Source organism: Dendrobates tinctorius, unplaced genomic scaffold, assembly GCF_039654945.1.
Source record: "Dendrobates tinctorius isolate UK_male_01 unplaced genomic scaffold, ASM3965494v1 ptg000266l, whole genome shotgun sequence".
NCBI classification, from domain to species: Eukaryota; Metazoa; Chordata; class Amphibia; order Anura; family Dendrobatidae; genus Dendrobates; species Dendrobates tinctorius.
In genome coordinates, this window is record NW_027361933.1 from 305504 (window position 1) to 331567 (window position 26064).

General features: G+C 45.4%; 1 protein-coding gene across 3 annotated transcripts in view; it reads left to right on the forward strand.

The window, feature by feature from the left end:
• Positions 1-26064, forward strand: part of LOC141069561 (gastrula zinc finger protein XlCGF66.1-like) — a 109604-nt gene that overhangs the window by 66124 nt on the left and 17416 nt on the right. For all 3 annotated transcript variants that reach the window (XM_073559222.1, XM_073559225.1, XM_073559223.1), the window contains one exon: positions 8870-8981. In XM_073559222.1, the coding sequence (XP_073415323.1) occupies positions 8870-8981 (112 nt within the window). The remainder of the gene's footprint in view (positions 1-8869; positions 8982-26064) is intronic.

Below are 26064 nucleotides of genomic sequence, written 5' to 3' on the forward strand. Positions count from 1 at the left end.
AACCCTTGTGGAGCAGCATTAACCCTTGTGCAGCAGCATATGGGGGGTATTTATGGAGCATCTTCTTGGGCCAGCATTAACCCTTGTGCTGCAGCATATGGGGGGGTTTTATCTATGGAGCATCTTCTTGGACCACCATTTAACCCTAGGCTTATACACGAGTCAATAAGTTTTCCCAGTTTTTTGTGGCAAAATTAGGGGGGTCTGCTTATACAGGGGTCAGCTTATACACAAGTATATACGGTACCTTTGTGCAACAAGGCAGCTTTCAAACTCGTTTTTCTAGAGTCAATGAATAACCTCCATTCATCGGGAACATGTGTACCATCTGACTCCATCATAAGACCATTTACATCAGTATAGAAACAGACATTGCTTGCCATGCATAGTATATAACTAACTTGGTGTGTTGTTGTAGCATTCCCGAAGTCTAGAAGCTAGCAATTTTTACTTTTCTTTAGATAATGACAGATCTCTTACCAGATCATCTAAATCTGATTGGCTCAGCAAGTGTGGCTGACCCTCCAGTTGTACTGGATCAGGAAAAACATCATGCCTATCAACATCTTCTTCCTCATCGGGATCAGAACCATCAGTTTCAATTGCCGTTCCTGCTGTGAGAGGAACAGGCACTGGATTCTCTACATCGTATGGTTTCCCTTTGAATATCCAGTGATTTTAATCATGTAAAAATAAGTCAGAATGGCTTCAGATTCCTGAGGAGCCCACTTTGAAAGATGTGTTTAAGGTAGTCCTTCACAGTCATACTACTATCACCAATGTGGCTGCACAACTAGGGGTCCTGCAGGCAAACATGTGTAAACTGCAGCATTCAATGCATGTAACTAAGGAAAGAATGGGAGAGGCTGAAAAGTGCATTAGCAATGCTGAGGACTATATAGCAAAAGCCTATAAGGCCACTAAACGCATGAGTGCTGCGATTTCTGCAATACAGGTGAAAACGGACGACCTTGAGAACAGGTCTAGGCACAATAATATGCGGCTGATTGAAGTGCCAGAAAAGACGGAAGGAGTGGCGCCGACAGAGTTTTTTGAAAAATGGCTACTAAACATCACTGGCTCTGACAAGTTGTCCCGCATGTTTGCAATTGAAAGGGCCCATCGTGTTCCCACACATCCCCTACCCCCTGGAGGCCCTCCCAGACAAGTGCTGGTTAAGGTCCTGCACTAACGTGACAGAGACGCAATTCTTAGACATGCCAGAGAGCATCCGGATCTCAAGATAAACGGCTCCAGGATCTCTATATTTCCTGACTTTTCCATAGAAGTTCAGAAACAAAGGGCCAATTTTGTGAATATCAAGAGGAGGCTAAGGGAGCTAGGTGTCACCTACTCGATGTTGTACCCGGCCGAATTGAGAGTGGTCGCAGAGGGGGCAGTATAATTTTTTACAGAGCATAAGGAGGCACTCAGATGGCTGGACAGCAACGAGCAACACCTGCGCCAGGCAAAATCAAAGGACTCAGCGGGTTGACGGGGTCGCTCTTCTTTCCTACTGCTGTATTTTTTTGAGTCATCCGATGGCTCTTTGGTATTGATACTTTTATTTTCAGGTTTTTTGGGATCGTGTTTATGGATCTCTGATTGTCTTGAGTCCTTTTTGGAAGAATTGGAAACTGTGGTGACTTACTTGGCTGCAATCTACAAGTCATGTGGAAGTCCCAATAGATTGGGATAAGTGGCGGGACTGTTGGACGGGGTTAGCAGACTGCTTTGGATAAAGTGCGCGCTCTCCTTCATGTTAGGAGGAGATGGAAAGATGGGATTAGGATTTGTTGGGGGAAGTTTTTCTGTTTGGGGGAGGGGGGAAAACATTTATATAATGTACGTCACTCTGATCACTGTCATTATGGCTTCAGCTGTACTTGGATGAAAGAATGCAGGGCAATATGTACTGAGGAGAGAAAATGTCGGGAAGAATGAGATTGGTGAGTTGGAATGTCAGGGGGTTGGCGTCTTGTGTGAAATGACAAGCTGTGTTTAATTTTTTGTGTGATGCCAAACTGTCAGTGATCTGCTTGCAGTAAACTCATATGGTTAAAAAGAGAACTTATTTTCTTGCTAAGAGATGGGTGCAGGTGGGATATCATGCCAAACATTCAACATATTCTAGGGGGGTCAGTTTTCTCATTTGTACTGGGGTACCTTTTGAGTATCACAAAGTGATTTATGGAGGATTTCACATCCTGGGGTGTATAAGTATTCCTGTTTCTCGTCCTTCTTTGCATCCTTGTCGAGTATTGACCTGGCATTGGGCAATACTCAGATGCAGGGCCTTGTTGGGGAAGTAACATACATGGCTAGAACGATATCGGATCATTCCCCCATGAGTATGACACTTGAGGGAGTAGGATCTGTACCTGCTAGAGGGTGCATGTGGGCTGAACACATTCTGGTTACAACTTATTGACTTGGACGGACATATAGGGGGCGATATTAAAGAGTACTTTAGAATTAATGCTGGGACAGCGTCTGTTTTGATGGTTTGGGAAGCTATGCAGGCTTATTTTAGAGGGCTCTGCATTAAGGACATATCACGGGTAAAAGCAGAAACTAGCAGGAAGGATCAGATGTTGATTAGAGAATTGGAGGAAGCAGAGGAGGCACTAATCAATGATCAGTCCCTGGAGGCACAGGGAAGGTTGAAAGAAGCGCAGACTAGAGTGTGTCAGATGGCAATTATAACGGCAGAACGCAAGAGAATGTTTCAGAACATTAAATATTTTGAGGAGGGGGACAGGGCGGGCCATCTCCTTTCTAGGATAGTGGCAGCACAGAGGGATTCCACATATATAGCTGCTCTGAGGGGAAGGGATGGGCGTGAACATTCTAGTAGCAGAGCAGTTTTGGAGGTGATGACGGAGTTTTATTTGGATCTTTACAAATCACAAGTGTGACCAACGGAGGAGGAGATGGATGGTTATTTGGCGAAAATACAGCTCCTCAGACTCTCGGCGAATGACCAGGGGCTTCTTGAGGAGCCATTTAATTTGGAGGAACTTGATGCTGCACTGGCCTCTATGCCCAATGATAAAGCCCCAGGGGTGGATGGGATCCCGGAGGAGGTGTATAAAAAATATAGAGAGACACTTCTTCCTGCTTTGCTGGAGATGTACAGTGCCGGTTTGGTGGAGGGGGAGCTGCCACGGTCTATGCGAGAGGCAATAATTGTTGTACTGCCGAAGCAGGGTAAGGAACCAATAGATCCAGCCTCTTATTGTCCAATCTCGCTGTTAACGACAGATGTTAAAATCTTGGCTAAAATGTTGGCTAACCGCCTAAATAAATTAATAACGACAATAATACATAGGGATCAATCCGGGTTTATGCCCAATAGTTCTACAGCACATAACCTCAGGCGATTGTTTCTTAATTTCCAGGCAAAGGCGGATAATATGGGTCGGAGGGTTGTGGTGTCTTTAGATGCTGCTAAGGTGTTTGATAGTGTGGAGTGGCTGCATTTGTGGGCGGTTCTGAGGGCTATGGGTTTTGGCAAGAAATTCAAAAGTTGGGTGCAGCTGTTATACGCATCTCCGAGAGCTAGGGTACAGGTGAACGGCCTTCTGTCTGAGGATTTTCCTTTGTATAGGGGAACACGGCATGGGTGCCCTTTGTCTCCTCTGCTGTTTGCGATTGCTACAGAGCCTCTGGCGGTGGCGATACGGAGGGATAGGGATATAAAGTGTTACAGATATGGAAGTCACAAAGAGAAGATAGCTCTGTACACGTACGATGTATTATTATTTCTGGAAGATGCGCAGGAGTCTTTGAGAGTAGCTATGCATAGCATTACTAAATTTGGGGCTCTTTCGGGACTACCTCAACTGTTACAAGTCTGTGTTGTTGCCCTTGGACTTGGCGGTTCCTGTAACGCTTGATCCTGGGATCCCTTTAAGGGTGGTGCATGAGTTTAAGTATTTGGGTATCGTGGTTTCGGAGAAAATAGAGGACTATGTGCGGCTCAACCTGACTCCTTTGCTTGGGAAATTTCAGCAGAAGATTGGGGCCTGGAAGAAACTATTTCCGTCTGTGGCAGGTAGAGTCAATCTGATGAAAATGATACTTATGCCTCAGCTCCTCTATATACTGCATAATGCTCCAGTATGGTTGGCACAGAGTAAATTTTATAGAATTAATACTCTATTCAGGGATTTGATTTGGAAGGGTGGATGGGCACGCATCAAATTAAAGCATCTGCAGAGATCAAAGGATGAGGGTGGTTTGGCGGTCCCTAACCCATGGATATATTATATAGCGTCCCAATGTCAGCATAGGTGGGCTGGGGAGAATCTAGCCAAAGTACATCAGCGGGGATAATCACTGAATATATAGTGGGGAAGGGTCCATTGTTAGCTAGTTGTGAAGTAGGTAGATTTAGATTGAACTCAGAATAATTCCCAACCATGGTTATGATGGGGAAAGTTTGGCAGAAAATTAAACAGTAGAGGGGGTGACAGAATTTACTCGATATGGATCAATTTGGTTTGACCCTAGAATGACAGAGCTCATGAGATTGCAGGGGTTTGGTCAGTGGAGGCGTATTGGCATTTGGTTCGTGTCTCAGTTGTTCGATGGTGGTGTTATTAAAACGTTTGAAATGCTCAAGAATGAATTTCCTCTGAGATGTTTTTACAGTATCTGCAGCTGAGACATGCCCTAAATAAACAAAACGAAGTGTAACATGTGGCTCTGCAGTCAGATAGTTTGTTGAATCTCATAGGACCTCGGAGGAGTTTGAGGGGATTCATCACTTTGATGTATAAGGGCCAGTTGGACACTTTTTTACTGAGACATCCGTTAATGTTGAGGGAAAAATGGATGGCGGACCTTGGTCCTTTATCGGAGTCTCAGTGGGAGTCTATATTACAATATATTCCCAAGGTTTCTTTAAGTGAGGCTAAAAGGGTGTCACAGCTATATTTAGTCTATAGAGTTTACAGGACTCAAAATGTCCAAGGTGTTCTGAGAAAGGAGCCGACCTACACATGATGTGGTCGTGTTCTCGCCTTCAGCCCTTTTGAGTGAAAGTGCTCAATCTGATTCAAGAAGTGATGGGGGTAAATATTGTGCGTAACCCACTGACTTGCCTCCTGGGATGTATGGATGATATTGCTATGCTACGGATGAATGTGGGAAACTGGCTGTTGCAAGATTGCTATATGCTGCTAGGAAGCTGTAAGGTAGCGCTGTCATTCGGGTAGGGGATACTCGCTTGGCAGCCAAATAATCAGATCCGGAACGGGTTTTCCATAAAACAAACTCAGTCCATGCAGTTTATTCATGCATCATAAACCATCAAAGCAATAGGAAACAGCATAACGTCCATGACAGAGCTTCCCTCTGTTTATCCTGTAGTCATACAGGTTGTGCAATCTTCAGCACACAGGCTCTTCAGCCTCACAGTTATCTCACCCGTCAGGGTTCCCTCATGGTTGCTTCAGCTCACTGTAGACGTACATTCCCTCCAGGGAACTATCAGGCACGTGCAGCCATTACACAGCGTTCACTTGCTGTCAGGAAGACAGCCCCATCTCTCTCAGACAGTACCTTCCAAAATGGACCAACCAGGTCCCAGCATTCACCCCATGTGACCTACCCTGGCCACCTTATATGGTCTGTTGCCACGCCCACCGGGTCACATGGCTACCACAGGTCCTTCAACCACTCATGCACACTTTATAATAGCGTTCTTAAACACACCCCCTGGGTGGGTTTGTAGGTAACTGGTTCCGCCTGTCTCACCAGTTACCTGGAGACTTCCCAAACACATTGAAACAGCACCTCAGCAGTATCACTGCTGATCAACAGACACACAAGTCTCCATCCCAAGGCCACCCACCTTGAGATACATAACGGTCATTCAGTATTCTGCCACTCATCCTCTCTCCTGGGACATCCACACAGCGCCCTCTAGCGGACACAGTGGTCATTACACCACAAAGCTTATTGTGATGCATTGGTTAGATGAAAAACCACCAGTCAAAAAGGAGTTTGTGAATAAAATAAACTTTATTGTCCTCATAGAAAGGAAGATTTACATTAATAGAGGTCAACATACAAAATTTGATGATGTGTGGGGTGGATGGATGGATTGTCCAGGTGTGGCGTCTGTTGAGTTGTTGCAGAGTAGGTTGGGAGTCGGTTAATTACCTCTGCAGAAATTGTACTTGTGCGGCTGAGCTTTTGTGAAGTGGTGTATAAATCCATCAAGAGGAGTTGTACCAGTTTGATAATAAAGGACATTGGGATGGGGTTTGGGAGGGAGGTGGGGAGGGAGAGGGGGTATGGGGTAATGGGTAAAGGGGCTAGTTCATGTTAAATGAAAATGTTTCAATATGCTTTGTAATTTTGGTATCTGTCTGACCATCAGCACTGCAAAAGCCATTCCTTTCCTTTTATCATTCAACCACTGCATTAGATCAGAGTAACACACAGTGAAACAAACATCAGGGGTCCAGCTTCTCTCTTGATCTTCTTTGAGCGTCAAAGTAATACTTGTAAGTAAAACGCACCTTCTCTGTCAGATTCTTGTGTTGATTAGAAGTAGAGTATTTGCCTCATTTGCAGCAGAAATTGTCCGGATTGTTAACACATTTGCGTCTATCCATCAAAAGTTTCAAAACTGTTAGCACTATTATAGATCACTTTATTGAACTCTGTACAGTTGTGAAGCACCTGTATGTTCAAGATGGTCATCACAACCCTCTGAATTCAATGAGGGATATAGTTTCCAAATTGGGGTCACAGGTGGGGGGTTGCAAAATCGGCAGTGTATCAAATACTTATTTTTCTCACTGTATATATACAACCCCTGGCAAAAATGATGGAATCACCGGCCTTGGAGGATGTTCATTCAGTTGTTTAATTTTGTAGAAAAAAAGCAGATCACAGACATGGCACAAAACTAAAGTCAATTCAAATGGCAACTTTCTGGCTTTAAGAAACACTAAAAGAAATCAAGAACAAAAAATGTGGTAGTCAGTAATGGTTACTTTTTTAAACCAAGTATAGGGGAAAAATTATGGAATCACTCAATTCTGAGGGAAAAAATTATGGAATAATGAAGAACAAACCAACAAAAAAACACTCCAACACATCACTAGTACTTTGTTGCACCACCTCTGGCTTTTATAACAGCTTGCAGTCGCTGAGGCATGGACTTACTGAGTGTCAAACAGTACTCTTCATCAATCTGGCTCCAACTTTCTCTGATTGCTGTTGCCAGATCAGCTTTGCAGGTTGGAGCCTTGTCATGGACCATTTTCTTCAACTTCCACCAAAGATTTTCAATTGGATTGAGATCCGGACTATTTGCAGGCCATGACATTAACCTTATGTGTCTTTTTTCAAGGAATGTTTTCACAGTTTTTGCTCTATGGCAGGATGCATTATCATCTTGAAAAATGATTTCATCATCCCCAAATATCCTTTCAATTGATGGGTTTAGAGAAGTGTCCAAAATATCAACATAAACTTGTGCACTTATTGAAGATGTAATGACAGCCGTCTCCCCAGTGCCTTTACCTGTCATGCAGCCCCATATCAATGACTGTGGAAATTTGCATGTTCTCTTCAGGCAGTCATCTTTATAAATCTCATTGGAACGGCACCAAACAAAAGTTCCAGCATCATCACCTTGCCCAATGCAGATTTTCGATTCATCACTGAATATGACTTTCATCCAGTCATTCACAGTCCACAATTGCTTTTCCTTAGCCCATTGTAACCTTGTTTTTATCTGTTTAGGTGTCAATGATGGCTTTTGTTTAGCTTTTCTGTATGTAAATCCCATTTCCTTTAGGCGGTTTCTTAGGGTATGTGCACACGTTGCGGATTCTGCTGTGGATCCACAGCAGATTTGGCCCTGCGGATCCGCAGCAGATTCTGCTGCATTGTACAGTACCATTAAAGTCTTTGAGAAATGGAAAACACTGTCCACATGCTGCAGATTTTTCCGCATGGATTTTCTGCGGATTTAAATCTGCAGCATGTCAATTCTTTGTGCGGATCCGCAGCGTTTTGACACCTGCTCCATTATAGGAATCAGCAGGTGTCAAAACGCAGGGGAAATCCCCCCTAAATCTGCACTAAATCCGCAGGTAAAACACAGATCATTTTACCTGTGGATTTAGCCAAATCTGCGCGTAAAAATCCACAGGGTAATCCGCAACGTGTGCACATACCCTTACAGTTCGGTCACAGACGTTGACTCCAGTTTCCTCCCATTCTTTACTCATTTGTTTTGTTGTGCATTTCCTGTTTTGGAGACATATTGCTTTAAGTTTCCGATCTTGATGCTTTGATGTCTTCCTTGGTCTACCAGTATGATTTTAGACACAGCTGACAGTGACCATCCAACATCTTTTGCAACATTGCATGATGATTTACCCTCTTTTAAGAGTTTGATAATCCTCTCCTTTGTTTCAATTGAAATTTCATGTTGGAGCCTAGATTTATGTCAGTCCACTTGGTGTAACAGCTCTCCAAGGTGTGCTCATTCCTTTTTAGATGCAGACTAACCAGCAAATCTAATTTTGGGAATGAAAATGTACAGGGCGATTCCATAATTTTTTCCCTTAGAATTGAGTTATTCCATAATTTTACCCCTTTGCTTGGTTTACTGACTTCTTTTAGTGTTTCTTAAAGCCAGAAAGTTGCCATTTGAATTAACTTTTGTTTTGTGCCATGTCTGTGATCTGCTTTTTTTTCTACAAAATTAAACAACTGAACGAACATCCTCCACGGCCAGTGATTCCATAATTTTTGCCAGGGGTTTGTATATCTATATATATATATAATAACCGTTTTCCACTAAATTTGGCATTATTTGTTTTTACTGTTAAAATAGAGTAAAGATCCGATTGATATTAAAGATGAAATTATCGAAGAAGATGAGAAGACATTTGTTCCGGGTGATAAGCAATGCAAGGAGGAGGAAAGTCCTACAGATATTAGACAAGGTGAGTAATACTCTGAAAGATTGAGTGAACCTAACATTCATATATAATGTGTGTGTATATATTATCATTCTGGAGGTGATGTCAGAAATCCAGCATACCTTACCCCAAGCCTTTACAGTGTGTCAGCCTATTATACTTGTGCTCGCCTCACATTACTGATAGAGCACGGTGACGTCTTCACAGCTATTGAGAGACTGTATGGAGCATAGGAGGTCTATGAAGACCAAATATTGACAAGTTATGACACCAAAATGGTGAAAACAAGACAGTGTCACGGGTGTGTCAGAGTGCAGACCGTCGCTCTGCATCTGACTGCAGAAGGTCCCAGCAGTTTGCTTTTCAGACTTCTTCCTAGTCCTTCTGACTGTAGGACCCAGTGGCAACCTTCCTTGCCACTAGTTGACACACCTGGATCAAGGTGTATATAACTGCCAGCTTGCTGCTGGAAGTTGTGGTTGATATTTCTATCTCCAGTTCCCTGTTGCGGCTTGGAACTATAGCAGTTGGCTATCTTACTCTCTGGTGTTTGGAGGATGTCCGTGTTTTTCTCTGTCTACTCAAGCTAAGTGTTCCCCCTGGTTTGTGTATCTCATCTGTCTTTAGCGGTATTGGGGATTGACTAACGCTCTTCCTGTCCTTCCTGGTGCAAGGCTTATTGCCAGGGTCAGGCCGTGATTAGGCATCCTGCTCGGTGATAGCTGCGGAACTTATATAGGGACGATAGGGCAGAGAAGGTCACGCTAGATCTGCCTAGGGGTCTCCACTCCCTGCTCTCCTAGTGTTGCCCTCCCCCCTTCACTTTTTATCCCTTCATGTTGCACTTAACCTCTCTTCACTGTGTGTGACATTATCAACTGCCTTTCACGTTTGCAAAAGAAAGAATAAACTGACACTTGTTTTTTTGTTTGTGTTTTTCTGTGTGTTTTTTTTTTCTTGTGATGGGTTCATGAATTCTGTTGCTGTTCTGGACTGACCTTCGTTTTGAGTTCCAGCAGGAACGTCAGCGACTGCAAGCTCCTATTGTGAGGGACACTGTGGGTTGACCGGTCGAGCTTTAAACCAAAATTGCCCTCCTGGACAGGTTTTCTGGGGATAGGGTCAAGTTTTGGTGTTTAAGGAGGTATGCAAATTGTACTTTAAACTTACAGATGTGTAAGACCCACCTGTGTCTGATCCCTCTTTCCAGGACAAGATCCCGGTGTTGGAGGGAAGGTCCGGGGGTGAACTTATATTTGCGGAGCTAGAGGAACCCATACAGTTGGGCAGTGCATTTACGTCATATGTTCCCCCCAACATTTGTAAGAAAAAGAGTGTATTTTTTTTGGGAAGAAGAGACATTTTATTGGAGCATGTTCTGTAATTCCAAAGCAAAAAGAGACTTGATAAACCCTTTGGAGTCTTGAGCTTGATAATCAAAGGGTGTGTTCATCTTCAACTTGCAATTCTCGTTTTGTCCTGACAGCATAGGTGGTGCTAGAAAGGAGACCTGAAAAAATGTCTGTGTTTGTAGACGGTGGAGCTAGAGTCAGTATTGTAGATGCTGAGTTTGCTAGAACTCATGGTTCTGTCTGCCCTAACTTGGCTAAACCGATTCCTATTTGCGCCATCGACTCAGCACCACTTGCACAGAGAACACTGACAAAAATTGTTCATAACATAACACTGAAGGTGGGATCTTCGTATTATGAAATAATGCTATTCTGCCTTCAGGCACGCTGACACGATGTACAATCCAGCATACAGCATAAACCACAGGTCTGTCTTCCAAAATAAGCAGACTGTTCTCTGTAGTCTAACTTGTTTATTTGTGAAGAGTATAGAACATGCGGTAAAACTGTAAAGAATACAATGACATACATAAGTATTGGGCAGATGATCACACAGTTAACACAGATACAGGAAGCATTTTGTGTGATGCAATCTACATAGAAAAAACACTGGTGTCTAATTGCATCTACTGAATGCAGATAATAAACTCTCTGCACACACACTGCTGTCACGTCGCCGTCAGATTCGGGGCCTGCTGTCCCGGCCTTGGCCACTAGGAGGCGCTGGACTGTCACATCGCCGTCAGACTCGGGGCCTGCTGTCCTGGCCTCGGCCACTAGGAGGCGCCGGACTGTCATATCGCCGTCAGACTCGGGGCCTGCTGTTCCTGCCTCGGCCACTGGGAGGCGCCGTGGTTCACCCCCGAGTGATGGCGAAAGAGAAGGGGCTCCTGCACAGGCATCTGATGGACGCAGGCTCCACTCCTCAGTCGGTCATGGAGGAGTTGGTGCATCGCCATCTGGCCTGGTCCTGGGGGCGGTCCTGATGACATCATCAGTCCAGGAGCCTGTGAGGGATGACCTGATCCCTCAAATACCTTGTAACTGGTCTTGCAAGCCGCCGGATATATTCTTGGTTCCCCTATGTGCTACTGTGTGATTTACTATTGTTTGACTCTGACCTCAGCCAGGATTTATGACCCCTCTACTGCCTGACGATTTTGTACCTCTGCTATTCTCCCGGTTTGTGACCTTGGCCTGGATATTCGACTCTGCTACTGCCTGCCGTTTTTGTACCTTTACCGCCCTCCCGTTTTGTGACCTTGGTCTGGACTCTCGACTCTGCCACTGTCTGCCGTTTCTGTACCTCGCCCGGTTTCTGAAGACGTTTTGGGCTCCCTGCCTTCTTTCCTATTGACGACCATCCTGCTCTGGCGCACTGCTTCTAGACAGCCACCCCCTGGGCCTTGCTACAATTCCAGATCCCTGTATAGGGGTTAAGGGTCTCGGGGTGCTGTCCCTACTGCAATCCAGATCCGCGGACGGACATCACAACTGCATTGTAAGAAAGATTGAGCTTATCAGATATGCTTTTTACCCGGATAATGAATTCAAGTTGGAGAATTAAGATGGAGAACAGGTAAACACGTGCATCCTATGATATACACAGAAGCAAAATGGCCCTTCTTCATCCCAGAATACATTGCTTCCTTCCCACTAAGCACTGCTTCAATCCAATGTGCATTGCTTCTGTTAAAGTCACAGACTGTATAATGCTATCAAAGACACTGCTATAAATTCAGCCACCACTAGATGGTGCTATAATTAGCCCAGCACAAAATACAAACATATTGCTTTATTCAGAGCACATAACACAAACAGACTGCCCTATATCAGAAGGCAGAACAAATGCCTTGTTATGTCTTAAAGGGTCTCCACACGCCAATGGTTCTGGGTTTGCCCTGGTTGATGAAGCATAATCCAATTGTAGATTGGCAGTCCATAGAGATTGTAAAGTTGGGATATTACTGTCATGGTAACTGCCTAAACGTTTCCCTTTCTGCTATATCTACAGGGACCTTTCTGACATTTTTGTCTGGCTTTGAGGACCCTGCCCCAATTTTGCAGATGAGGATAGGCATTTTGGCCTCGTACACTGACCTGGAGGGAGAGGTGTTGGAAGCTCAGACTGTATAATGCTATCAAAGACACTACTATAAATTCAGCCACCACTAGATGGTGCTATAATTAACCCAGCACAAAATACAAACATATTGCTTTATTCAGAGCACATATCGCAAACAGACTGCCCTATATCAGAGGGCAGAACACTCCCTGCTTGGCATCAACTGATGCCACTTACAGGCTCTTTAGGCGAAAGCAATAGAATTATCTCCACAACTGGTTTGAGGAATAGTTTACTCTCCCCAGCCTTCCACACTTTGACCTCGACCTTGGGTTAAGGGTCTCGGGGTGCTGTCCCTACTGCAGTCCAGATCCACGGACGGACGTCACTTTATATCCAGCCTAAAAAAACTGCATCTTGTGTATATATCCAACATATACAAAAGCAGTCTCCCTGAACTTTTTTTTTTCCTTCTCCTGCCTGAGCTGATTTTTGGCCTGAACACCTGTTACTTGCTTCAGTGCACAGCCTGGAGGATCACTCTCATTTTCATGCACAAGCATGATGCAGTCTGGAGACTTCAGGGAGAAAGCTGAACGTCAGAGATCCATACTCCTGGGACATCGGCCCCTGGGCAGCTCTGGCCATGGTTGCCCAGGGGCTCAGGTACTGCCCGCAGATGAGGCAAAGGTTTTATTACCTATCTCTCTTTCATTTGGTCAGAAATCTCTGTGTTTAAAAGCTTATGTGGATTGTGGATCTGAAGGAAATTTTATGGATTCTTTGGCTGCTAGGAATCTTGGTGTACCGCTACTAAGACTTAATGCCCCTATTAAAACCACGGCTATTAATGGCACATCTATTATTCAGGAGGGGGTTAAATTTGTTACTGCCAAAATTGCTATGTCTGTGGGAGCATTACATACCGAGCTTATGTCATTTTTTGTGATGGATAATTTATCTTCTGCAGTTATTTTGGGGATGCCGTAGTTACTCCAGCACAATCCTGTCATCAACTGGCACCTGGGTGATGTTGTACGCTGGAGTTCGCAGTGTCAGGATAACTGCATATCATTAGCAGTAAACCAAGTTAAGGTTAAAAACCCCCTCATAGCGTTTGCTTTCAGAGACTATGAGGATGTCTTTTCTATTGTAGACTCTGAGAAGCTACCCCCTCACAGAGAGTATGATTGCGCTATAGACCTGATTCCGGATGCCATCTCCCAAAAGGGAGAATACTTAATCTCTCCGGTCCATAACGTCAGGCCATGAATGACTATATAGCAGACAGCTTAAAAAAAGGGTTTATTAGACCATCCATTTCACCAGTTGGAGCTGGGTTCTTCTTTTTAGAGAAGAAAGATGGTGGTCTCAGACCCTGCATTGATTACCAGGAATTAAAAGCAATCACTATAAAGAACCAGTATCCGCTTCCACTCATCCCTGATCTTTTTAATCAGTTAATGGGAGCCCGTTAGTTTACTAAACTTGACCTCTGGGGGGCATATAATCTGGTCCGCATAAGAGACGGTGATGAGTGGAAAACCGCGTTTAATACACCTCTTGGCCATTTTGAGTACCTTGTAATGCCGTTTGGACTCAGTAACGCACCTGCCGTGTTTCAGAACTTTGTTAATGATATTTTCAGAGACATTTGTGGAGTGTATGTCGTCGTGTATTTAGATGAAATTTGATTTACTCTGCTGACCCTGTGACACGCTCAACACGTCTGTTCTGTGCTGCAGAGACTGCGAGAACACTCCTTGTTTGCTATACTGGAGAAATGTGTTTTTTTTGCTGAGGAGGTACAGTTTTTAGGGTACGTGGTCTCAGGCAAAGGGTTCCGCATGGATCCTGCCAAGATCCAACCTATTAAAGCTTGGGTGCAACCCAAATCGCTAAAAGCGCTGCAGCGATTTTTAGGGTTCGCTGATTACTACCGCAAGTTCATCAGGGGTTTCTCAGAAATTGCCAAACCACTCACAGATTTGACCCGGAAAGGGACAGACGTGGCCAATTGGAACCCTGAGGCAATTAAGGCATTTTCTACGCTAAAAGAGTGCTTTGTGGCCAACCCGGTTTTGGTTCAGCCTGATCTGGACCGCCCATTTATTGTAGAAGTAGATGCCTCTGAGGTCGGAGTGGGAGCAGTGCTGTCGCAAGGCACTGCATCCCTCACTCAGCTTCGCCCATGTGCTTTTTTTTCCAGCAAATTCTCTGCCACTGAGAAAAACTATGATTTAGGTAATCGGGAATTAATGGCAATCAAATGGGCCTTCGAGGAATGGCGCCACTTCCTTGAAGGCGCCAAGCATAAGATCACTGTAATTACTGATCACAAGAACCTGACCTACCTGGTGTCAGCTAAAAGACTAAATTCAGGCAAGGTGGGCCTTGTTCTTCTCTAGGTTTGATTTTTTTAATCACCTTTCGCCCTGGTACTAAAAATGTGAGGGCCGATGCCCTCTCTCACAGTTTTTGCCCCTCACAAGCCGAAGACTGTGAGCCAGTCCCGATATTGGCCAATTGGATCGTTGTGTCAGCAGTGTCATTGGACCTTCTGGAGGAGATCCATAGGTCCCCAGAACAAGCTCCTGACACTACGCCCCCAAAAATTTGTTTGTCCTGGCTACGTTTCGCCTACAAGTTCTTAAAGAATCGCATGACTCTGTTCTGGCAGGCCATCCTGGTCTCAATAATACCACCAGACTGGTAACTAGGAACTTTTGGTGGCCGATGGTGGTTAAGGACTGTAAAGACTATGTGTTAGCATGTGAAGTCTGTGCCCGCGCCAAGTCCCCCCATAATCGCCCTGCCAGCTGGCTCCAGTCCTTGCCCACCCCTGAGAGTCCATGGACCCACATCTCCATGGACTTCATTACGGACCTGCCGCCCTCAGATGGGAAAACGTGTATCTGGGTGGTGGTCGACAGGTTCAGCAAACAGTGTCATTTTGTCCCCCTGTCTGGGTTACCTAACTCCGAAACCTTGAGTAAACTGTTCATTGTGCATGTTGTATGTCTTCACGGTGCTCCGGTGAATATTGTGTCCGACAGAGGTACCCAATTCGTCTCAAAATTCTGGAGGGCATTCTGCAAACGCATTGGGATTGAGTTGTCCTTCTCCTCTGCCTACCACCCCGAAACCAATGGTCAAACCGAGCGTACCAACCAGGCTTTGGAGCAATACCTCCGCTGTTATGTGTCAGAACATCAGTCCGATTGGGTGGAACATCTGCCACTAGCTGAGTTTGCCCTAAATAATCGATACCAGGACTCCATTAAGACTACCCCCTTTTTCTGCAACCATGGACTGCATCCGCGCTTTGGTTCGTTCTCGGCCAGAATGTCGGAGCTCCCTTGGGTAGACAAAAATATACATCGCTTAAAGACGATTTGGTCTGAGGTAAACTCGAACTTGAAAGGGGCCCAGGTTAGACAGGCTTCGGCTGCGAACAGACAGCGATCTAAGGGGCCGCACCTGGGAGTTGGAGACAAGGTTTGACTCTACCAAAAACATCAAGCTTAAAGTGCCATCTGCCAAACTGGGTCCCAGATTTATTGGCCCATACGAAATTATAGAGGTGGTTAACCCGGTAGCCTTCCGTTTAAAACTTCCTCAGTCGTTTAAGTTGCCCAACGTGTTCCACAATTCTCTCCTCAAGCTGTATCGCTCCCCAATTCACCCTGTCCAGTCCCCTCCTCCTCCTGTTTCGGTCGGGGGGGACCTTGGAGTATGAAGTCTAGGGTATCCTTGACTCCCGCCTTGTGAGAGGCTCCGTACAGTATCTTGTACACTGGAAGGGCTACGGCCCGGAGGAAAGGTCCTGGGTCCCCGCAGGGAACATCCATGCCAAAGCATTAATTAGGAGATTTCATCTCCTTCATCCTGACAAACCGGGTTTTGAGGGTCCGGAGGCCCCTCTCAGAGGGGGGGTACTGTCACGTCGCCGTCAGACTCGGGGCCTGCTGTCCCGGCCTCGGCCACTAGGAGGCGCCGTACTGTCACTTCGCCGTCAGACTCGGGGCCTGCTGTTCCTGCCTCGGTCACTGGGAGGCGCCGTGGTTCGCCCCCGAGTGATGGCGGCGACAGAGAAGGGGCTCCTGCACAGGCATCTGATGGACGCAGGCTCCGCTCCTCGGTCGGTCATGGAGGGGTTGGTGCATCGCTAACTGGCCTGGTCCTGGGGGCGGTCCTGATGACATCATCAGTCCGGGAGCCTGTGAGGGATGACCTGATCCCTCAAATACCTTGGGACTGGTCATGCAAGCCGCCGGATATATTCTTGGTTCCCCTATGTGCAACTGTGTGATTTACTATTGTTTGACTCTGACCTCAGCCTGGATTTCTGACCCCGCTACTGCCTGACGATTTTGTACCTCTGCTATTCTCCCGGTTTGTGACCTTGGCCTGGATATTCGACTCTGCTACTGCCTGCCGTTTTTGTACCTTTACCGCCCTCCCGTTTTGTGACCTTGGCCTGGACTCTCGACTCTGCCACTGCCTGCCGTTTCTGTACCTCCGCTGCTCGCCCGGTTTCTGACTATGTTTTTGGCTCCCTGCCTTCTTTCCTATTGGCGACCATCCTGCTCTGGCGCACTGCTTCTAGACGGCCATCCCCTGGGCCTTGCTACAATTCCAGATCCCTGTATAGGGGTTAAGGGTCTCGGGGTGCTGTCCCTACAGCAATCCAGATCCGGGGACGGACGTCACAACTGCATTGTAAGAAAGATTGAGCTTATCAGATATGCTTTTTACCCGGATAATGAATTCAAGTTGGAGAATTAAGATGGAGAACAGGTAAACACGTGCATCCTATGATATACACAGAAGCAAAATGGCCCTTCTTCATCCCAAAATACATTGCTTCCTTCCCACTAAGCACTGCTTCAATCCAATGTGCATTGCTTCTGTTAAAGTCACAGACTGTATAATGCTATCAAAGACACTGCTATAAATTCAGCCACCACTAGATGGTGCTATAATTAACCCAGCACAAAATACAAACATATTGCTTTATTCAGAGCACATAGCACAAACAGACTGCCCTATATCAGAGGGCAGAACAAATGCCTTATTATGTCTTAAAGGGTCTCCACACGCCAATGGTTCTGGGTTTGCCCTGGTTGATGAAGCATAATCCAATTGTAGATTGGCAGTCCATAGAGATTGTAAAGTTGGGATATTACTGTCATGGTAACTGCCTAAACGTTTCCCCTTCTGCTATATCTACAGGGACCTTTCTGACATTTTTGTCTGGCTTTGAGGACCCTGCCCCAATTTTGCAGACGAGGATAGGCATTTTGGCTCCGTCCACTGACCTGGAGGGAGAGGTGTTAGAAGCTCAGACTGTATAATGCTATCAAAGACACTGCTATAAATTCAGCCACCACTAGATGGTGCTATAATTAACCCAGCACAAAATACAAACATATTGCTTTATTCAGAGCACATAACACAAACAGACTGCCCTATATCAGAGGGCAGAACACTCCCTGTTTGGCATCAACTGATGCCACTTACAGGCTCTTTAGGCGAAAGCAATAGAATTAGCTCCGCAACTGGTTTGAGGAATAGTTTACTCTCCCCAGCCTTCCACACTTTGACCTCGACCTTGCGCACCTTCTCATCTTTGCTTGGGAACACCTTGGTGATAAGGCCCAGAGGCCACTCATTTCGATGTGACTTACTGTCCTTCATGAGCACAATATCACCGGGTTTGATGTTCGGCTTGTCGATCTGCCATTTCTTCCTAGGCTGTAAGGTGGAGAGGTATTGCTTTCTCCATCTGTCCCAGAAAGTATTGGAGAGACTTTGAACTTGTCTCCATTGACGTCTGTAGAGGTCCTTGTTGCTGAATTCTCCCAGTGGAGCGCTAGGAGTGTCGGTTTTCTGAGTGAGTAACATGGCGGGAATGAGAATGGTTGGATCTTCAACATCACTGGAGAGTGCAGTCAATGGTATGGCATTTATGATGGCCAAAACTTCTGCCAAGAATGTAGTCAAACCTTCGTGTGTGTCTTGTGCTACCTTCTTTCAACAAGATAGAGTCTAAGATCCTGCGTGCTATTCCTATCATCCTCTCCCAAGCACCTCCCATGTGAGAAGAGTGTGGTAAATTGAAGGTCCAGGTACATCCCTGTTCACTCAGGTATCTTTCCACACTGGTAATGTCTAGGTTGGAAGGAATTTGGAGTTCTTTCACTGCTCCTACGAAATTTGTGCCTCTGTCAGGGCGAATGTGTTTCACGGTGCCTCTGATGGCAATGAAGCGTCGGAGTGCATTTATGAAACTTGATGTGTCCATGGATTCAATCACTTTGATGTGGACCGCTCTGATGGACATGCAGGTAAACATAACTGCAAAGCGTTTTGCGTTGGCTTGGACTCTTTTAGTATGCCGTGCAACCACAGACCATGGCCCGAATACATCCAGTCCAACGTTGGTAAAGGGAGGATCCATACTAAGTCTGTCTGATGGGAGATTGGCCATCTTTGGGCTTTGAGTCACGCCGCAGAGTTTGCGACAAGTCACACAGTTGAAGATGAGTTTACTCACACATCTCTTTGCTCCGACTGTCCATAGTCCAGCAGTTCGTAGTTTCCCTTCGGTAAACAATCAGCCCTGATGTTTCACCAAAACATGATGGTGCTGTATGAGCAGAGTAGTCACATGATGATGACCAGGAATTATTACAGGGTGTTTTTCCACGAATTCCAGCTTGGCTTCCTGAAGACTACCTCCAATTCGTATCAGCTCGTTTTGGTCAATTATTGGATCAAGCTTTTTCAAGATGCTGTCTCTAGAAATAGGTTGACCTTTGTTGAGGTTGTCTATTTCTTTGGCGTAACGCTCGCGTTGTATGGTATGAATTATCGTGTCTTTGGCATTTTCCAGGTTCGGAGCGGTAAATGCGTGTTTGCAATGGTGCCAGCCCTTACAAGACTTCTGACTGGTGGGTGATGTTGACTTGTAAGACTGAGCCACATGAATTAAACAAGCAATTGCACGAACAAGCGAGGTCCAGGTTGAAAACCTGCTGAAATGGTGGGATTTGAGGTGATTGTCTGAAGTCACTGTACTTAGAGCGGATACCTGAGGGAGGAGTTATTCATCTGCATCTGGATCTACCAGTTCAAAGGTGTCTTATTCGTCACTGTGAGGCATTGAACGGCATAAGAATGCAGGGCCCGTAAACCAGGTTGTGTCCTTAAGGTGTCCAGGTTCAACAGATCTAGTTGCGTGGTCCGCAGGGTTGTGGTATGTGGACACATAGTGCCACTGTTTAGGGCAAGTGGATCTCCTGATCCTTAGCACCCGATTGCTGACGTAAACATAAAAGCGATGAGTTTCGTTGCAAATGTACCCAAGCACTACATTGCTGTCTGAGTAGAACTCAACGTCCTTGATTTCCAGGTCAATTTCTGTCGAGATAAGTTCAGCTAACTCTACTGCTAGCACAGCCGCACAGAGTTCCAGTCTGGGTATTGTGTGCTCCTGGACTGGCGCTAGTTTTGTCCGGCTCATAACAAGCCTTACATGGCATTTCTCCCTGATGTCAGTAGTTTTCAGATATGCTACTGCTGCAATAGCTTTGATTGAGGCATCGCAGAAGATACAGAGCTTTCGATTCTTGACTTCTGTTGATGGCACTGAAGCGTATGGTCGTGCCACGTAAAGATCTGACAAGGCTTCTAAAGATTTCTTCCATCTTACCCATAGATCTCTCTTCTCCGTGGGAAGCTGATCATCCCATTCAGACATCTCTTGGTTGAAGTCTCTCAACATCATTTTACCTTGGATAGTTACAGGGGTTACAAATCCTAGAGGATTGTACAGGCTGTTTATCACGGATAGGATGCCTCTACGTGTGAAAGGTTTTTCCTCTTCATTGATCCGAAAGGTAAATGCATCTCTCTTCAAATCCCAGAGCAAACCAAGGCTCCGTTGCATGGGAAGGGAGTCCGTATCCAAATCCAAGTCTTTTAGAGCAGTTGAGTAATCTTGAGAAGGAAAAGCTGCCATCATTTCTTGGCTGTTGTAAGCAATTTTGTGCAGCCTCAAGTTGGACAAAGCAAGCATTTCTTGTGTCCTCTTTAGGAGACTGACTACCGATTCATCTGTGGGTGTGGATTTCAAACAGTCGTCCACGTAGAAGTCCTTCTCTACAAGCGATCTAACATCCGACCCGTACTTTGCTTCGCCCTCTCTGGCTGAATGTCTAAGACCGTAGATTGCGACAGCAGGGGAAGGGCCGTTCCCGAAGATGTGTACTCTCATCCGATACTCCACAATGTCTTTGTAGAGGTCATTATCGCGGTACCAGAAAAACCTCAAATAGTTTCTATGTTCTTTTTTGACAAGGAAGCAATGAAACATCTGTTGTATGTCAGCCATGAATGCTACTGCATCTTTGTGGAAGCGAAGAAGTACTCCTAGAAGTCTGTTGTTGAGGTCTGGGCAAGACAAAAAAACATTGTTTAGTGAGACACCTTCATATCTGGCGCTTGAGTCAAATGCTACTCTTATCTGACCAGGTTTCTTAGGATGATACATGGCAAAAATGGGTAGATGCCAACTTTCCTCGGAATCTTGAAGCACAGGTGCAATTTCTGCATGGCCATTCTGAAGTATTTTCTCCATGAAGGCAAAGAAATGCTCTCTCATTTCAGGTTCCTTCTGAAATTTGCGTTTGAGGGAGACAAATCGACCGTAGACAGGTTCTCTGATGTTGGGAAAGCGTTGCCTCTGGGATTTAAATGGTAGAGGGGCCATCCAACTCTTTGACTCATCTCTTACCATCTCCCTATCCATGATGTCCAAAAACAGTCTGTATTCTATGGACATTGCTACCTTGTTGTCCTCTTTTGTTCTGTGGAAAACTGTGCACCCTATGTGATCTTGGTCGCCGTCACATGAGTGGTCTTCACAGGAAGGATCAGCTAATGGACAAGGTAGAGGAGCATTGTGTGGCAACCTTTTTACCAGGAAGCTACTCTTACATGGCTGGAAGAGAGACGGACGTCCATTTTCAAGAGTATTGGTAAGCATGCTGTCGACTAAGGCCGGCTTGTGTGCTCCTCCTAGGCAGACGTCTCCTATAATGACCCATCCAAGGTCGTGCCTTTGTGCATGCTGAGCGTTCCCTGTGCCGTTTATACATTCTCTAGCCTTGTGGACTTGTAGTATATCTCTTCCCAGAAGTAGAGCTATTAGGGTTCCTGGAGCTAGTTCAGGTTGGGCTATACGCTTTAGATGGGGGTGATATGTCGCCACCTCCCGTGAAGGTGTTGTCAGGAATCTGGTTGCACTCCAGGATGGTCGGTAGTGATAGGCAGGTCTGGCCATCTATGGACTCCACTTTGTATCCGGTTGCTTTTCTCCCCGCTGTCTCAACGGTACCTGAACATGTTCTCAGGGTGTAGGGAGAACCAGGGCCTACAATGCTGAAGTTGTCAAAGAAGATGGACCTGGCTAGAGACCTGTTACTTTGGTCATCCAGGATTGCATAAATCTTGAAGGCTTTGTCCTTGCGGCCTACGGGATAAACTCGGACAAGGCAGATTTTTGAACAGGACCTTCCTCCTGTGAGTCCTTTACAGATCTCAGTACATTTAGAGCTGACATCCGGAGTGTCTTCGTCAGTGTCCTTCTGCTTTCCATCATGCTTCTCTGCTTGCAACAACAGTCGTGGAGGTGATCCAGGGTGCAAGGCTGTATTGTGATCCGTGCTCCTGCATTCTGCACATTTCACGCTAGCTTCACAGTTCCTGGTGAAGTGAGAGGTTGTGGCACAACATTTGAAGCAGATGTTGTTCTCCTTGAGGAAACCTTTGCTATCCTCTAAAGACTTCTCCCTGAAGGCTCTGCATTTTAGTAGAGGATGTGGTTTCTTGTGTAGAGGACAATATTTACTGACATCCTGAGGTTTGCTCTCGTCTGGAGGGGTTTTATTCACCTTGTGAGGAGGGCCTGTGGAATCAATGTTAGTTTTGTGGACTGCCACGGGTGTCTTACCGGGTTTGACACCTGTGGCAGTGGAACACGACAGAGTAAAATCAAAACTAGGGTCATTTCTAATCCTAGATTGTTTGGTGACAAAAACATCAAATACATTGAAAGGAGGAAATGATACATTATGATTGTGTTTATACTCTGAACCACATGAACCACTTTTCTTGTAGGTTGGAAGGAAGTTTCTGTACTATCAGATTGACACCCCTAGCGGTATCTAAGAATGCCAATCCGGGCAAGTCTCCTTCCTGCGGAGCAACCTGCAACTCATTCAACAAATCTCTCAGTTCTCTAAGCTTTAGATAACCTTTAGGTCCTATCTTGGGAAAATCCTCAATTATTTTATATAAAGCATTCTCTATGACTTCTACGGCCCCATAGCATTCATCGAGTCTTTCCCACACCTTATGTAGGGCTGTGCGAGGATGCTTTACATTAATGTCTCTCAGTCTTTTGGCATGCTCGACTGACTCACTTCCGAGCCACTTTACCAGGAGATCTAACTCCTCACCACAAGAAAGGTCCAGACCATAAATGGCGTTCCGGAATGAGGCTCACCATGACCGATAGTTCTCGGGTTTGTCAGTGAACTTTACAAGTCCCTTTGTAAGGCTAGTTTCACACTAGCGCTTTTGAGCGCAGTGACGGCCTGCGCACGGCCGCCGCTAAGCCCTGCCCCAATGCCGCGCCTCCGCCGGTAGCTCCGCCTACCGGCGCATGACGCTGCATGCGTCCTGCGTCCCCTATCTATCACTGGGGGCGCAGGCCGTGCGCAATATGCGTTTGGCGGCGCATGCGTCCTTTTGACGGTGCGCCGACCTGCGCCAAACGCAACCTGCTGCAGTTTGGTTGCGCTCGGCGCACCGTCAAAAAGGCGCATGCGCCGCCAAACGAATATTGCGCACGGCCTGCGCCCCCAGTGATAAAGATAGGGGACGCAGGACGCATGCAGCGTCATGCGCCGGTAGGCGGAGCTACCGGCGGAGGCGCGGCAGGGGGCTTAGCGGCGGCTGTGCACAGGCCGTCGCTGCGCTCAAAAGCGCTAGTGTGAAACTAGCCTAACCAGTTCTTGGTGGGCAAGGAACTTTGCGAGGTCCTTGATGGCTCCGTCAGTGCTGGCACGAGCCAGTGTGTGATAGTCATGTCTAGTGTCTGGTGCATCACCATACCTGTAAGACGCTTGTGACTCCGGATAGTCTGTGCGGTACCTTGTTGGTGAAGGAGTCTCTTTAACCCCTTTCTGACATCAGACGTACTATCCCGTCCATGGGACCCGGGCCCCTATGCCCATGGACGGGATAGTACGTCTAGCGCGATCAGCGGCGCTCACGTGGTGAGCGCCGCTGATCGCGGCCGGGTGTCAGCTGATTATCACAGCTGACACCCAGCACTATGTGTCAGGGGCGCTCACGGACAGCACTCCTTTTTAACCCCTTTAGGCTGTGTGCCCACGTTGTGTTTTTGAAGCGTTTGTGCTGGATCAGACGCTTTAGAAACGCTTAAAATAAGCTTCCCATTAATTTTAATGCATTTTGGCCTTTTTGTGCCAATTGATGCGTTTTTTTCCATATAGGAAACACTTAGCGGCTAAAAATGCAGCATGCTCATTATTTTCCACTTCGGTCCACGTTTTAGTTGTTTCCTATGAGTCCAGAAGATGCGCTGAAAAAAACGCATCAAAAACTCACGGCTTTTGTGCAAAAAACGCTCAAAAACCGCGTGGAAAAAACGCACATTTTCTGGGAAGAAGTCTGGTTTTGTATCAGTTTTAAATCGCTAACGTGGGCACATAGCCTTACTCCCAAGGGTGGTTTCCATGTTAATGCCCAGGCCAATTTTTACAATTCTCACCACTGTCCCTTTATGAGGTAATAACTCTGGAACACTTCCATGGATTCTGGTGATTCTGACACTGTTTTCTCATGATATATTGTACTTTATGTTAGTGGTAAAATTTCATTCATATAACTTGCGTTTATTTGTGAAAAAAAACGGAAATTTGGCGAAAATTTTGAAAATTGCACAATTTTCCAACTTTGAATTTTTATGCTCTTAAATTACAGATATGGCACACAAAAAACTTAATAATAACATTTCCCACATGTTTACTTTACATCAGCACAATTTTGGAACCAAAATTTTTTTTGTTAGGAAGTTATAAGGGTTAAAAGTTGACCAGTGATTTCTCATTTTCACAACACCATTTTATTTTTAGGGACCACATCACATTTGAAGTCACTTTGAGGGGTCTATATGATAGAAAATACGCAAAAGTGACACCATTCTAAAAACCGCACCCCTCAAGGTGCTCAAAACCACATTCAAGAAGTTTACTAACCCTTCAGGTGCTTCACAGGAATATTTAGAATGTTTAAAAAAAATGAACATTTAACTTTTTTCACAAAAAAATTACTTCAGGTCCAATTTTTTTTATTTTACCAAGGGTAACAGGAGAAATTGGACTGCAAAAGTTATTGTGCAACTTGTCCTGAGTACGCTGATATGTGAGGGGAACCACTGTTTGGGCGCATGGCACAGCTCGGAAGGGAAGGAGCGCCATTTGACTTTTTCACTGCAAAATTGGCTGGAATTCAGATCGGATGCCATGTCACGTTTGGAGAGCTCCTGATGTGCCTAAACAGTGGAAGCCCCCCAAAAGTGACCCCATTTTGGAAACTATACCCCTCCAAGGAACTTATCTAGATATGTGGTGAGCACTTTGAACCCCCAAGGGCTTCACAGAAGTTTATAACGTACAGCCGTACAATTAAAAAATCATATTTTTTCCACAAAAATGATCTTTTCACCCCCAATTTTTATTTTCCCAAGGGTAACAGGACCCCAAAAGTTATTGTGCAATTTGTCCTGAGTACGCTGATACCCCACATGTGGGGGTAAACCACTATTGGGGTGCATGGCACAGCTCGGAAGGGAAGCAGCGCCATTTGACTTTTTTGGCTGGAATTGAGATCGGACGCCATGTTGCGTTTGGAAAGCCCCTGATGTGCCAAAACAGTGGAAACCCCCCCATTCTAACTCCAACCCTAACCCCAATACACCCCTAACCCTAATCTCAGCCCTAACCCTAATAGGAAAATGGAAATAAATACATTTTTTTTATTTTATTATTTTTCCCTAACTAAGGGGGTGATAAAGGGGGGTTTGATTTACTATTTATGGCAGGTTTTTATGTTTGGCAGCTGTCACACACTAAAAACGCTTTTTATTGTAAAAAGTTTTTGCATCCCCACATTTTGAGAGCTATAATTTTTACATATTTTGACCCACCGAATCATGTGAGGTCTTATTTTTTGCGGGACGAGTTGACGTTTTTATTGGTATCATTTTCGGGCACGTGACATTTTTGATTGCTTTTTATTCCGATTTTTGGGACACAGAATGAACAAAAGCCAGCATTTCATGAATTTCTTTTGGGGGGTGCGTTTACACCATTCCGCGTGTGGTAAAATTGATAAGGCGGTTTTATTCTTCAGGCCAGTACAGTTACAGCGATACCTCATTTATATCTTTTTTTATGTTTTGGTGCTTCTTGCAATGAAAACTATTTTATATAAAATATATTTATTTTTGCATCGCTTTATTCTTCGAGCAATAACTTTTTTATTTTTTCACTGATGACGCTGTGTGGCGGCTCGTTTTTTGCGGGACAAGATG